This window comes from Papio anubis, chromosome 2, assembly GCF_008728515.1.
Source record: "Papio anubis isolate 15944 chromosome 2, Panubis1.0, whole genome shotgun sequence".
NCBI lineage: Eukaryota > Metazoa > Chordata > Mammalia > Primates > Cercopithecidae > Papio > Papio anubis.
Genome location: NC_044977.1, coordinates 65734973 through 65750137, shown reverse-complemented (window position 1 = coordinate 65750137; position 15165 = coordinate 65734973). Strand labels below are relative to the sequence as shown.

Here is a 15165-nt window from a genome sequence, read left to right as displayed (position 1 = left end):
GAAATCATGTCATTTGCAGCCACAAGGATGCAGATGGAGGCCATTATTGTAAGTAAATTAACATAGAAACGCAAAATCAAAAACCACACGTTCGCCCTTATAAAGTGGGAGCTAAACAGTGGGTACACACCGACATAAATATGGAAACAACAGATCTTGGGAACTCCAGAAGTGGGGAGGAAAGCAGGGACACCAGGATTGAAAAACCATGCTTTCATAGGGCACGTTCACTATATCTGGGTGATGCGTTCAATAGAGGCCCAAACCCCAGCACTACACACTGTGCCCTTGTAAAAAACCTGCACATTTGCCCTCTGAACCTACAATTAAGTAAGTAAATACATAAGTAGATAAATACATGAAAGTTATATTAACAGCATCAGAAACCTTTTTCTGAGCATCTACAGAGAAGTCATTTTAACAGATAATTTACACACATTGTTTCAATCTTTGCAATCCACTGAGATTTTAAAAGGGGGGTCCCCCAGAATGTGAGAGAAATGAGGCAGGGACAAAGTTGGAAATAATTTGTCCACAGGAAACTTTGGGTTTCTATGCCTATCAGGGAAACCAATTTCTTTAACTCATCCCTCACTAAGAGCGTGTGCCACACAAATGCCACCTACGAGGCTGACTAACTCTGTTTAAGGATTCCTGGCCTCATTTTCCAGTAAGGAAGCCAAGGCTCAGGAATTATGTAACTTGTCTAACACCCCATAGGTGGCAAGTGACACAGCCAAGATCTGACCCACATCTTTCTGACTTCCATGCTTTGCCCTTTCCATATGCTAAAATTAAAGGAGCAAATAAAACATACATTTAACTTCATCTGACACAGTGAATAATGCACACAGCAATTCGTATACTGCATGCCAATTAGGCATAAATAATTCATGTAAATAATGATACAAATACCCACACAGAAACGGAAGCTGTCTGGTGGTTATAGGGGAAGATCTGTAGGTATGTGCTGGTGGTGGAGGGTAGGGTATTGGAGAGAGGAGGTGCTTATCACACCATGAGCCCCATCCCTAACCCAAACTCTGGGATTTCATTGACTCATCTCCTGATTATCTTTGCTCTGAAATCAGCTTAATCTTCTCATAGAGTATGGGAGTTATTGGCAAAGGACCTCATTCTTTTTCTTTTTCCAGCTGAAAGCATATGAGAAATGGAGGTATGGGTTGGGGAAGCCAGGTCAGGAAGGCAGCTGCTCTCTACTCTCTAGAACTCTTGCTTATTTACCCAGATATCTCAATCATCCCTTTAAGAGAAGAGATCTGCCTCCAATGTTCACCTCCTTTGAAGAAGAGGAATGGTTTTCTATCTGTGGAAGAACTCAAGCCGGGCTTTCTTATTTTCATGATCATATGTGAACTTTGCCACTGACACAACTGGAATAAAGGAATAAATACCCAGTTTTGCTTCTTGCCTGTGCAGTCCTTTCTGTTTGGACAGCATGTTCCCCACTCTTTTGCTTTGCTGCATTTTACATCCCTTCCTTTGAGATGTCTGCACTCATGGAGCTGCTCTTCTGCTTCCCAGGGCTGACAGCATCTCTTCTCTGTGATTCTTACTGGTTTAAAAGACCAGTTGGCAACAGTCTCTATAAACACCTTCACTAAAGGCAGGATGGCAATGTCCAGTATGCTCAGCCAGTCCTAGTTTACACGTGTTGTCTTGGAGGTAATTACTAACAGTGCCCCCTTTCCCTTCTAAAATGTCCCAGTTTGTAGAATAACTTCCATGGTCACCTTAATCATATAGTCTATTCCACTGTAACTGATAGTTTAGTTATCCACATTCTCAATAGACTGTGGGCTTTTTGATGGCTCCTTGATGTCTCTTATTCATCTATGTATTCCCAGAGATGGACATAATACCCAGTGAAAAATAACAATATGATAAATTAGTAAACGACATGGAGTACCTTCCTTCCAGGCAGGAGGCGGGGACATCAATCTATCTGGTTGTTAAAAGTGATGGCATCCACATATGAAATAAAATTCTCCCTGTGCTTCAAGATTCAACACTTAGAGATTAAAGTAAGATACAGGAGCCAAAGACTCACTGAGATCTCAGCTCTGTATCTGAGGGTAGATTCACTGAAACTCACTGAGCTTGCACACCTACCTGGCAGTTGTGAGGGAACAACTGTTTTGATGGGTAGACCACGGGTGAAGGGGAAGATTAAAATAAAGTCAGGCTTTTTGGATGAAGGGGACAGTGGAAGGCTGACAGAGATGGGAGCAGCATTTTCAACAGTATGAAGAAAAGTGGACTACACTGTGAGGAGAGGAGCCAGGTAGTGTAAGGGAAGGGGGAAGAGATGGAGACAGACACATTCCTTTGGCAAAGGAATCCCTGTTCTTCATTTAAAAGCTTGAGCCAAGGGGAAGTGCCACCTAAAACAGATCTGTTGGATAGTGACAGCGTTTCTAGACACATCTTTATCAAAGTGAGGCTGTGGCCACTAGGAGTGGCAATGACAGAAATGCTAAGAGGTCTTGGCTCTGAAAGAATCATCCTGGTTGTTTGCAAAAGTTTAGATTCTGCTTGTAAATACCATCATCACATGACTCAGTATTTCATAAATGGCAAAGGTGACCAGTTAAGAGCATTTCTTGAGCTTTTAAACTCCTATATGAAACTACTTGATTAGGGTGGAGATGAATGTAAAATTGCATATAGCTTTTACAATTAAGGCATAATTTAAATACAGTATGATACGTCTTGTTGGGAGCAGGCTCCCTGAAATCCGGCCATAAACTGGCCCCAAAACGGGCCATAAACAAAATCTCTGCAGCACTGTAACATGTTCATAATGGCCCTAACGCCCAAGGTGGAAGGTTGTGGGTTTAAGGGTATGAGGGCGAGGAACACCTGGCCTGCCCAGGGGGAAAAACCACTTAAAGGCATTCTTAAGCCACAAACAATAGCATGAGTGATCTGTGCCTTAGGGACATGCTCCTGCTGCAGTTAACTAGCCCAACCCATTCCTTTAATTCCGCCCATCCCTTCTTTTCCCATAAGGGATACTTTTAGTTAATCATATATCTACAGAAACAATGCTAATGACTGGTTTGCTGTTAATAAACACATTGGTAAATCTCTGTTCGGGGCTCTCAGCTCTGAAGGCTGTGAGACCCCTGATATTTCCCACTTCACACCTCTATATTTCTGTGTGTGTGTCTTTAATTCCTCTAGTGCTGCTGGGTAAGTGTCTCCCCGACCAAGCTGGTCTCGGAAACACCTTTTTCAGATGCACAGTTCTGTGCATTTTAACAGATGAATGCAGTCACGTCATCTCTCACAATCATGAGCTACAGCAGGTCCCTCACCCCAAAAATCCTTCTATGTCCCCAAGAGTCAACTTCTATACCCACTCCCAGCCTCTGGCAAGCAGTGATCACTATTTTTTCCCCTAAAACTGCTCCTTTGTCAAAAATGTGACATAAATTGAATAATAGAGCATATAATGCTTATTGCATTTTAATGCCAGCTTTTATCTATGTGCAGGAAATAATAAGATTGGGTAATACCTTTGAAAAACATTGCCCAGATTATAGTTATTCAAATTTGGAAAAAAAAAAAAAAAAAACTTTACTCTTTCTCTAAAAGGCATTTAATTTTTGATAGCATTAAATGTTGCATAAAACATCTGAAATGATTTTAATGTATTAATTAGAAGCAATGAGCCATTCTTTTACTTTCTTCTGACTGAGGTTATTGCAATAAAATATTTACTATTATAAGCAATAGCATTCAAATGAAGGACTCCATTTAAAAAACTAATTAGCTACTATGTTTTAAATACCACTAAGTGATAGAGATAAGTTAAACAATTTTTAAAATAGGCCAACTGGCTCTTTCTCACAAACCATGCCTGTTCACATTCTCAAGGGTCTTTTTCAATGTTAGTTTCCTTAAAAGAGACAAAACATACAGTTTTGATTTGTCTTTTTTGGAAATAGGTGGATTTAAGTGAATGAATGAATGAAACAGCAAAAAACATTGACACCTGGTGAAATACTATTGAATATTGGAAAAGGGCAGGAAATTTTTGTTTATTCAAAAATGTTTCTTGCTGCAGGGAGAAAAAAAGCAGAATAACTTTACCCAATATTGGATTGGATAATACCAATATAAAACAAACAAAAAAAGCCAAAATAAGAAAAAGAAAAACCTTTACTCAATACTGAATGCCAGTAATTATGAAGTTTAGAATAGTCGAGCACCAGGTGACTTGACACTTACTTAATAAATCAATCACTAAATCACTAACTGAGACCGTAACACAGTTCTCTTTACTCATAACTTGCATGTACAAGAGTTTCAGAGGCAGGCTGTACAGTATCTACCATTTAATGACATCTACCCTTCCTAGAAAATTGTATCCACTACAATGGCTCAGCTACCATCTCCAAGTTCACGACACATAAATTGCTATTCTATAACCTGAGTCTTTCTCCTAAGTTCCAGATTCAGTCAACCTTTGTATGCACAGATATATCCAGTTGGTTTTTCAGTAGGTACTTCAAACTCAACCAATCTCAAACTGAACTTATCCTATTTGCCCTCATTTCCGCCATTTCTATAAGATTCCCTGTCACACTGAATGGGTCTCCCATGCTCCCTGATTCCTAACCCGGAAATCTAGGATTTATCCTTGACTCCCGTCTTCTCTTCAAATCATGCCTCTAATCAACAGGTCTTGTTGATGGAACATTTTCTCAAACTCCTCAAGGCTTCCCTTCATTTCCACTGTCATTTCTTAGTTCAGGCTGTAATACTGTTTTGCTCAGATTGGTGGATTGCTGCTAATGAGGAATCTTGCCTTCAGTCTTGGTACCACTTTAACCCATCTGCTGGTACCAGTGTTTTTTTTTTTTTTTTTTTTTTTTTTTTTGTTTTGAGACAAGTTCTCGCTCTGTTGCCCAGGCTGGAGTGCAGTGGCAAGGTCTCGGTTCACTGCAACCTCCACCTCCTGGGTTCAAGCAATTCTCATGCCTCAGTCTCTCCAGTAACTGTGATGACAGAAATGTGCCACCATGCCCAGCTAATTTTTGTGTTTCTAGTAGAGATGGGTTTCACCATGTTGGCCAGGCTGATTTCAAACTCCTGGCCTCAAGTGATCCACTTGCCTTGGCCTCCCAAAGTGCTGCGATTACAAGCGTGAGCCACCACACCCTGCTGGTCCTCTTTTTTAAACAGAAATTTAATCCTGTATGTCTTCTCCTTTGATTTTATTTTGTTGCTTCCCACTGCTTATGGAATAGACCCCAAACTCCCTAATTCGGGTACACTGTCATTGACAGTAAGACCCCTGCTTACCTCTACTGCCCAATTCTCTCTGCCTACTCTCTGTCATGGCACCTTAAAATGGAGGTCCACTGAAAAATCAGTTAATCAAGTACCTGCTATGATCTGAATATGTCCCTCCAAAATCCATGGTGAAACCTCATGCTCATTGCGATGGTATTAAGAAGGGGGGGCTTTGGGAAGTGATTAAGACATAGGGGCATAAGGTCAGTACCCTTGCAAAAGAGGTTGAATGGAGCTGCCTTGCCCCTTCTACCATATGAGGATGCAGCAACAGGGCCCCATCTATGCAGCAGAGAGTGAGCCCTCACCAGACTGGTGCCTTGTTCTTAGACTTCCCAGCCTCCAGAACTGTAAGCAATAAACTTCCATTATTTATAAATTACTCAATCTAGTATTTTGTTATAGCAGCCCAAATGAACTAAGATAGTACCCAAACCATGACTGGCCTCTGTACCTTTGCACATGCTGTCCCTTCTGCCTGGAACACTTTTCTCCAACAAAAACCCCGATCATCTTTCAAGTCCTGCTGCAGACATCACCTTCTCCAGGGAGCTTGCCCTGATCCCTAATTTGGAAATAGAGCCTTCCCAGGTGATCCCTGAACACCCTGTACTTTGCCAACTGAGTTTTATTGTACCTGTCCTGTTATCTGTCTGTGTGCCCTGAAAAGCTAAAAACAATGGCATAGACGTATCTGATAAATAACAAATACTTAGTGTCTAGCATATAGTAGGTACTCAAGGTATTTTCAAATGTGAACTTACCTGTGAGAGCCCAGGAATCACTTTTTGCAGGATAAGCCTTTGTTATCTACTCAGAGCAGCTTTTTGAAGACCACTGTTGGGCAGTAATACATTTACTACTCTAGCTTGAAATGCTCTCCATACTTGAAAGAAACAACTTTCATTTCTTCAAAGCAATTCTGTAATTTAGGTGTCTCACTGACTTAGATCCACATTATCACCGCTGATTCATAATTGCAAAGCTGTTATTGTGCTGATATTTTGAGACGGAGTGTCACTCTGTTGCCCAGACTGGAGTCTCGGCTCACTGCAAGGTCTGCCTCCCAGGTTCACATCATTCTCCTGCCTCAGCATCCTGAGTAGGTGGGACTACAGGCGCCCGCCACCATGTCCAGCTAATTTTTTTTGTATTTCTTAGTAGAGGTGCGGTTTCACTGTGTTAGCCAGAATGGTCTTCAACTCCTGACCCTCGTGATCCACCCGCCTCGGCCTCCCAAAGCGCTGGGATTAACGGCACAAGCCACCGCGCCTGGTCGATTATTCAAACATATTATTATATGATTTACATAGAAGGCACATTTATCAGTTTATCCAATCCTTTTTTTTTTTTGGAAGGAGGAGTTTCCCTCTTGTTGCCCAGCTGGAGTGCAGTGGCGCGATCTTGGCTCAACGTAACCTCTGCCTCCCAGGTTCAAGCCTCCCAAGTAGCTGGGATTATAGGCATGTGACATCACGTCCAGCTAATTTTGTATTTTTAGTAGAGGCAGGGTTTCTCCATGTTGGTTGGGCTGGTCTCGAACTCCAGACCTCAGGTGATCTGCCCGCCTTGGCCTCCCAAAGTGCTGGGGTTACAGGCATGAGCCACTATACCCAGCCTCAGTTTATTCAGTGCTTAAGAAAAGTATTAATCCTTTGTTTGTTTTCTGATTTAGACCTTGAATGACACATATACAGAATATTACCTTAATCAAAATGTATTTGCTGCCAATGGCCTTTAGATTAGGCTAGAGAAAGCTTTCACCTTTATCGTAAGTTTCTTATTCACCGACAAGTCCAAATTAGCCTCTTAAAAAAACTAAAAATCAAATACATTTCAAATTTTGTCACAAATATCCCCCCCCCCAAAATTGTCTTATATTCTTGAATGCACCAATGACTTCATTTCTCCTTCAAATAAGATTGAATCCGCATTTTAAAAGTTGTAACAGTCCATGATCTAACAACCACAATAAATCTACCATTTAACATGTTTTTCTGATTTGGCTGAAGCCTGCAGATCAAGTCAAGAGGGAAAGATCCGGGGCTTTCATTGCCAAGTGATGGCTGTGGCCACTCTGATTTCCCATGGACTTGGAGGAGGTTCAAGTCCGCAACTTGTTCCATAATTGCTTCTAGCAGGCTTCTCCCTAAGCATCAAGGCCCTGGCTCATCAGTGATTTTTGCTGTTCAAAATGATAAATACAAAATTCAAACCACAGATCTAAGGAGGATTGGAACACTATGGACCCTCTTTTAAATATGTTCCCTCTTTTTTACAGATATCTTCCTATATGAAAGCTTATGATCTGTAGGGGAGATATTAGAAATATATCATAGAAAGCAGAGTGTCAGGAGGCTTGAAAGGGACAGAGAACTAACTATTATTACCATGAGACACTGCTGGGTTAGCAATTATTTTCCTTTCTCTCCTTAAAAACACACTTTCAATTTTTTTATTGGGTGCATTCCCATCCAGAAAAAAAAAAATAACAAAAACAAAAACAAACCACCTGCATTTCCCAGTTTCTCTTGCAGTTAAATGTGGCCAGGGAATGAATTTCTGATTAGTATGGTCTAAGGAAGAGTGTTGTATAGGACTTCTGGGAACACTCTTAAACAGAAGGAAGTGCATTCTTACTTCTTCCTTCCTCCTTGATGTTGCCTGGGATGTCACTGGGAGGCTGGCGTTAAAACAGTGGTTTTGTTTCACGAGTTGAGAGTGATGGGACAGCAAAACAGCAGGGCCTGCATTCCTTTTGAATGGAGAGTCCAGGTAGCCTTGATTGTCAGCCTTCACAGTGACCAACCAACCAATGAACAGCCAACCAACAAACAAAAAAATTCTTTTTCAGCCACTTTAACTTTCAAAATTTTACTTACAACATGATCTCATTCTTAGAGATCAGTATATGTATATGTACAAATATCAGGCTAAATACTGATTTTATGGTGACTATGTAAGGAAGGATATATTATCTCTATATTATGGAAGAGGAAACGAAGGTTCAGAGGTATTACATAGCTGATCTAATGACACTAAATTGTGTTCAAAAATCTTTGAACACAAAAATGTCAGCAGTTATAAAGGAAGAGTTAACTTCCAGCATAGTCAAAATTAAATAGCTTGTGCCACAAATCTGTACTTGTATTAAGTATAGGTTAAAGTATTAAGTGGCTAAATCAGAAATTCCAGGTTAGATCCTGGAACTTATACATTTTTACCAGCACCATCACTATACAATGTGGATATAAATCTCTCCTTGTGTATCGCTAGCTAAATTTCTTAATCCTTTTATCCCCTTTAAAAATTAAGATTAAAAGCCTCTACCTACTATATTTGCTACTGTGCGACAAGTTGATTTAGTATTGTACAAAGCATTGATGTCCACGGGAAATAATCTCTATTTAATTCATGTATATTATTGAATCAATTAAAAAAATTTTGAAAACAAAAATGTCAGCAGTTCCATATGAAGAGTTAACTTCCAGCATAGCCAATATTAACTAGTTTGTGCCACAAGCCCGTAGTTGTTTAAACCGGCTTACAAAATCAAACTGCAAATCACTAATTAACCTCCTGTTCCAGAAATCTATTCTGTGCAGCCTAGCATTTGGCTGGATTGTGTCAAACCACTCAGTTCACAATTTTATCTTGTCATCCTGCTGTGTCTGCCTTTTAATGAAGGTATCTTTGGTTAAATACTGGAGGAACTACAGATTGTGCTGTTCTAACCAACTTGTCTAAATATACCTTTGGGCCTATAATCTAAAAGCCGTTCAACCTGGTCATGTGCCATCTGATGCTGTGATTTTAGAAAAGCAAATCCACATTTCTTGGCCTAAGGTTTTATTGTTTGTTCGTTTTCCTTTCATTTCCAAAGTAATAATTTGGACTCTATGACTTCAACGGCTGAGACCACCTCAAAGATTCTGGGCTCCCTGTACAAAATGTGGTTCTGATAAAGCTTAATGATTATGTCCCAGAGTCAAACAGAATGGCTCCCAATCCTGGCTATGTGACTTCAGACAAATTAATTCCACTAAGTTTCCATTTTCTCATTACCTGCAGAAATATTTCGAGCTGATAATTCACGTAGTGTTCTGCGTTAAGTTTCCTATTGCTGTTATAAATGACCACAAACCTGATGGCCTAAAACAACATCAATTTGTTCTCTTACAGTTCTGGAGGTCAGAAGTCCAGTATATGTCTCACTGTGCTAAAATCAAGATTCAGAAGGGCTGCATTCCTTCCGAATCTGGAATCATTTTGTGCTCATTCAGGTTGCTGGTGGAATTCAGCCTCTTGTGGTCATGGAACTGAAGTCCCTGTTTTCTTTACTGCTGGCTCCTTCCCCCACCTTCACAGCCAGCAACACTCATCAGGGTCTTTCTCAGGCTTCAGGTCTCTCCTGCCCCTTCTGTGATTATCACAGCTCTCTGACCAATCCTTCCACCTTCCTCTTCCTCTCCTAAGGGCTCAGGTGATTACTTTGGGCCCACCCAGATATTCCAGGATAATCTCCTTATTTTAAAGTCAACTGATATGACTTCAGTTCCATCCTTAATTCTACCTGCAAATTTAATGACCTTTTGCCATGTAAGATAACACAGTAACAGTTTTCCAGGATAAGGAGAGGGATGCCTTGGGGCCAATTACTCTGCTTATCACAAGCTCTGAGCATAATCCCTGGCAATAAATACTCAATAAATTGTAATAATAAATAATAAATAAATAGTAAATGTATAATAGATAAGCAGCAGTAATAACCAATACTTATGCTTACTTTCTGGCAGGTGTCTACCTAAGTGCTTTATTAATATTTATGTACTTCATCCACATAACAATTCTTGACATTAGGCGTGAACTATTATCATTCCCACTAACAAATAAGGGAATGAGGCACAGGAAGATTAGGTCACAGTATTGAGCAAGTAAAGGCAAAAATGAAGATTTGAAACCAGGTGGTCTAGCTCCAGAATCTGTGCTTTTCACTAAGCCCATCCTGCTTCTTCATCTCAATGTTATAATTATAACCAGGAAACCAGGGACGCCTTTGCTTAAACTAAATACCAGTAGTGCAAAATTATTTGAGTGCAGGATAACAGCAATATTTGTATTTCTTTGGCATGTGCTGTTATTATACATCCTTCTCTTCTTTGTCCTGGGATGTGGGTCTGCTTCTGGGACCGACATTCCTTCATCATTCTGGTTGAGTCTTCCCAGTGATTCAGGAAGAAAATTCTTGTTAAAAAAAAGTATTCTACGTGGGAAGAACTTAGATATATTTTCTGTGTTTCGATTTCAAAAAACTGAATACTCTTACAAAGGTATTAAAGAACAAAAATGCCACTATTTTAGTTCTTAAAGATCTCCCATGCTACTGAAATGCTATTTGGTTTCATTTCATATTTAAAACCTATGTTGACATCAGCATGGAAAGTGAGAGGAAAGTAAATGGCCGCTTTTCTGGACATCAGAATACCTTGCATGCTCCTGCACGCTCACATCCCCCTTCTTCCAGGAAGAGCGTGCCCTCGGGGAGGCTCTGGGTTTACAATCCAAGCTGACCAGGCTGCCCACCTGCACCTGAACCAACTTCTTCATTGGATTCTTTGAAAAATCCGGAGCAGAAGCTGAAAAGCGAGAAAGGAGAGGAGAAGTGGATCATTTACAAAATTTCTTGTCAATTGTAAAGGCCCATTTTTACAGTTTTAAAAGTTTTCTTTACATTCAGGGTGTCAGTGCTTGATTTACTTGGCTTACTGTGTGCCACACACAGGATAATTCATGCTATTATGTTTTCTAGCAAGTCTAAATCATGAGACAATTACTTTATACAGAAATTTTTAGTTTATGGTGAAGATTTAAAGTAGCTCAATCATGCGTTTATTAAATAAAAGGAAAACATTTGGTATAGAATGTTTTTAAATGTTAGCTCCACGAAGATAGGAATAGGGTTGTCTCTCTTGCTAACCTTTAGGACATAGCACTTGGTACACTCCCTAGCATTCAACAAAGCTCAGCAAAAGCTTTGAGAACAGAGGCTAAGCATTGAATTAATATTCTCATACATATGCATGTATCAAGTGCTATGATCAAATGTTCAAACTGTTAGGTTGAACTTCCAAACTGGGGAAAAATAATATTATGCACATATTATTTTAAATGCTATAATATTGCATGAAATATAATAATGTGTAGAAAATAATTACGTTTACTAATAATTCATGGGATGTTAATCCTGAAACAACATTTGAACATTTAAGATACATAATATTGTATCATTTGAATGAAAGGGTATGTTAATTTAAAAAAATCACTCTTCCTTTTACTGTAAATGTGAAAAACGTTAAAAACCTAGTCCATTTTCCAAATAGCTAACGTTGTGTCTTATGGCAAATCCCAGTGAATATAATTTATTTATTTGATCAGTGGAAATCTTAGAGTGAATCATATTATGTAATTATATATGTGATTGTGGTAAAGAAAACATGGCATCCTGAGGTTGCTGGCCTTAAAAATTAAAATCCTAAAAGAGTGATTTTTGTTAAAACAAAAACTTGTTTATATTTGAATACAATCTTTTGTTTACGCACCTCGTATTTTTGATACACAACAATCCCACACAGTACATTGAGTAGGGTTCCACCCAATTTAAAGATTGATAAACTATGGCTCATTAGGTTAATTTATTACAATAGAATTGCAGTCTTTCAAGTTAAGACTTATATGCAAACTCCTCCCTCTTTTTGTCATAATATACTACTTCTCTGTCATGGATAACAGCAGCCAGATTTTCAGTTGATCATCCCTCCAGGCATCAGTCCTCCTGGTACAGATGATACATTTCTAACTGCCAGGCACTAGAGATGAGAGAGCTACTTCCCATTAAACCAGGGTTTTTCAATCACTCTTGACATATAACATTTTGGGCTGGATAATTATTTTTTGTGAGAAGCTACTTTGTGCACTGTAGGATATTTAGCAGCCTATCTGTCCTTCAGCCACAAGATGCGAATACCACATACTGGTCCTCTATCTCCCACACCAACCAAAAATATCTCCAGACATTTCTAAATTTCCCTCAGGGCAAAATTGTCCCTGGTTGAGAAACACTGACTTAAATCATGCAGGACCTTATCACTTGCTGACCATATGGATTGGTTCAGAAACAAGTATTAACCCAAATTAGGCTATCTGGGGCCAATGGCACGCAACACTTTGACTTCCCTTTGAGCAATTAAGACAGCCGTCTTTCTTCCACCGGAATGACTGTGGTAATAAATTCAATTTGTTGGGAAACATCATATAGAACCTGATAATGGTTGAACGCTGGACCAAATTATGCTGAAATCCAAATTCTCCATTTTAATAACATGGACAGATGAACAAGCCCTCCTGCTCCTCCTCCCTTCCTCCCTTCCTTCCATTCATTTGTGCTATGCTATACTATGACATGGCATTTTGCTTGGATTTTCAATCATTTGCAATGTAAATGTTCTTCTGGACAATTGTTTTAAACATGACAGAAAATTTTCTTTTTCTCCTATACCTAAAGTACAAGAAGAAGATCATCTACGATTTCAAGCAGTGGAGCCTTGGACAATGAAAGCCTCAATGTGTCCAATGTGTCATGCTTCTAACAGAGCCACTAAAGGCAAAGGCAACTCTTTTTGAATCAAATACGATTGACTTAAATTTTGGTATTTGCTATTAGGGACCGGCAACAGAGAACACCAAAATCACTTATCCTCCTAAAAGGCTTTGCTTAGTTGGTAATATTGGAGGTGGATAAGGATATCTTATGCCAATATTTGATTCCTACTGTAGATTTACTTAACCCTTGGTCCTCAATTCTGGCCATAGTTGCTGTTTTTCCTTAGAAACTGTTAAAAGGTATGCCTGGATTAGAAACTGAATGATCATGCTATAATACTGTAGATATTATTAGATGTAGGAATCTAACGTGAAAAGTAAGTATTACTGCTTCTGGAAACAATCAAGGATTGAAGACAAAAAATTAACAGGAGAACAGAGAAAATCAGTCTTACCAACAACTTTGAGCTCAGCACTGGAATAGACAAGGCCATGTTTGTTTTCTGCTATGCATTGGAACATGCCAGAATCAGTCACACTTAGGTTTGATATTGTAAGGGCACCATTTTCTATCTGTATTCTCTCCTAGATGATAATAAAAATGTCTTTCATATAAACAAACATATCACTTTAGAATAAAAATGAACTATCATTTCACTCATACACAAACTTCCTGCATTTTTCTGAGAATATTAGACAGGCTGGCTTGAAATTTAACCTTTTCCTTATTTTAAATGTGAAAGACTAATTTACATAATAGCTATGCATTAGAAGTACGAATTAACATCCTTCAGTCCAAAAGTATATCATAAAATAGATAACAAAGCAAGAGGTAAAATATGAAATCATTTTACTTTTCCCCCTACAGTTAAAGTTTCTTAAAAATGTACCATGACTTTAAAAAATGTTTTATGAGGTTGATTTTTATCCCATCAGCTGGAAATGTTTTCGCTATGTTTTTTCAAATCATGCAAGTTAAAAACATTATAAAATCTGTGGATTAGAAAGGTTTCTGGGAAACACATATATTTACCAGAGTTTCTAGGTAGTATGAAAGGTTAGGTATGGAAATTGAAAGAACATAATTGACTTAGTATACAAAAAAAGGGCATAAATTACATGGCTTGAGAATGAGAGTGATGGAGAAAATATGTACTTATGTAACAAGGTAACCAAGTAATAGATACATTCATTCTCCAGAGGCCACACCAAGTTGTAAACAGGAAAAGGAAATGATATCCTAAATTTGATTAAAGTAAGGCCTTCTCTAATTTCAATACCAAAAAAAACAGTAGATTACTTTACAGACTAAATTCACACCAGGACTTCTTCCCAGTGAAATGCCATGCTGAAAAGCTCTCCTCACTGGCAGACTGGGTACTTGATTTGATATTTTTCCTCCTCTACCACTGCTTAGAAGTAAAGGAAAGTGTGTAAACTCAACAGTTTATTTTGGTACTAGGGACTAAAGAAAGCATCTACTAAACACAAAGTGAGGAAAGGGTGGATTTACCAGGCCTCTAAATCCATTTTCGATCCATGTGACCTTACCTCTAGCACTAAGGCTGCTCCATTTTTCAGCCATCGGTAGGAGGGCTTGGGCTTGCCACTCGCCCTACATTCCCAATAAAGACTGTCCTCCACGGCTGTCTCCACATCCTTTATGAGTTGAACCCAATGGGGCTTTGCTTCAATGAAAGAAAAAGGGGAAGAAAAGAAATTTTAAACACCCGGCAAATAAAGTGTATTTATTGTTTTATTATCTTATCTGGATTAACAGAAATGGACATGACTATGAGTAACAGATTGAAGTGAGAACAGAGGCTAGAATTATATTTCATTCACTAAGTATCTACTCAGTGAATGTATGAAACATTTCTACATTTGAGGATGGATGTTGCAATCTGTTATTTCCTAAGGCAAATTAATTATATGCTTTCTCTATTATCAAAATTCTAAGCACTATATTATATTATTTAGATATCTATTAGTAGACGGTAATACAGGTACACAAAACTGATTTTGCTTTCCAAGTGCAGCTTCGAATCATGAGATCACAACTGATGATAACTTAATAAGTGAATAACAGCATACATTGTTCTTAATTATGAACTAAAAATTAACATCCATAGGAGAGAAACTTCTATAGCTGAGGAAAAAATATTTTCCACAAGTTAGAAATACAAACAAAATTAAAATTAAATACAAACCAGTGAGTATCTTAAGAACCTCTGAGTGAAT

At 38.7% G+C, this 15165-nt stretch overlaps 1 protein-coding gene across 4 annotated transcripts in view; it reads right to left on the bottom strand.

Moving 5' to 3' along the window:
• Nucleotides 1-15165, bottom strand: part of CNTN3 (contactin 3) — a 346250-nt gene that overhangs the window by 86508 nt on the left and 244577 nt on the right. For all 4 annotated transcript variants that reach the window (XM_009200333.4, XM_017955288.3, XM_017955289.3 and 1 more), the window contains exons 9-11: nucleotides 14476-14612; nucleotides 13380-13509; nucleotides 10811-10961 (exon numbers count right to left, since the gene is read on the bottom strand). In XM_009200333.4, the coding sequence (XP_009198597.3) occupies nucleotides 10811-10961; nucleotides 13380-13509; nucleotides 14476-14612 (418 nt within the window). The remainder of the gene's footprint in view (nucleotides 1-10810; nucleotides 10962-13379; nucleotides 13510-14475; nucleotides 14613-15165) is intronic.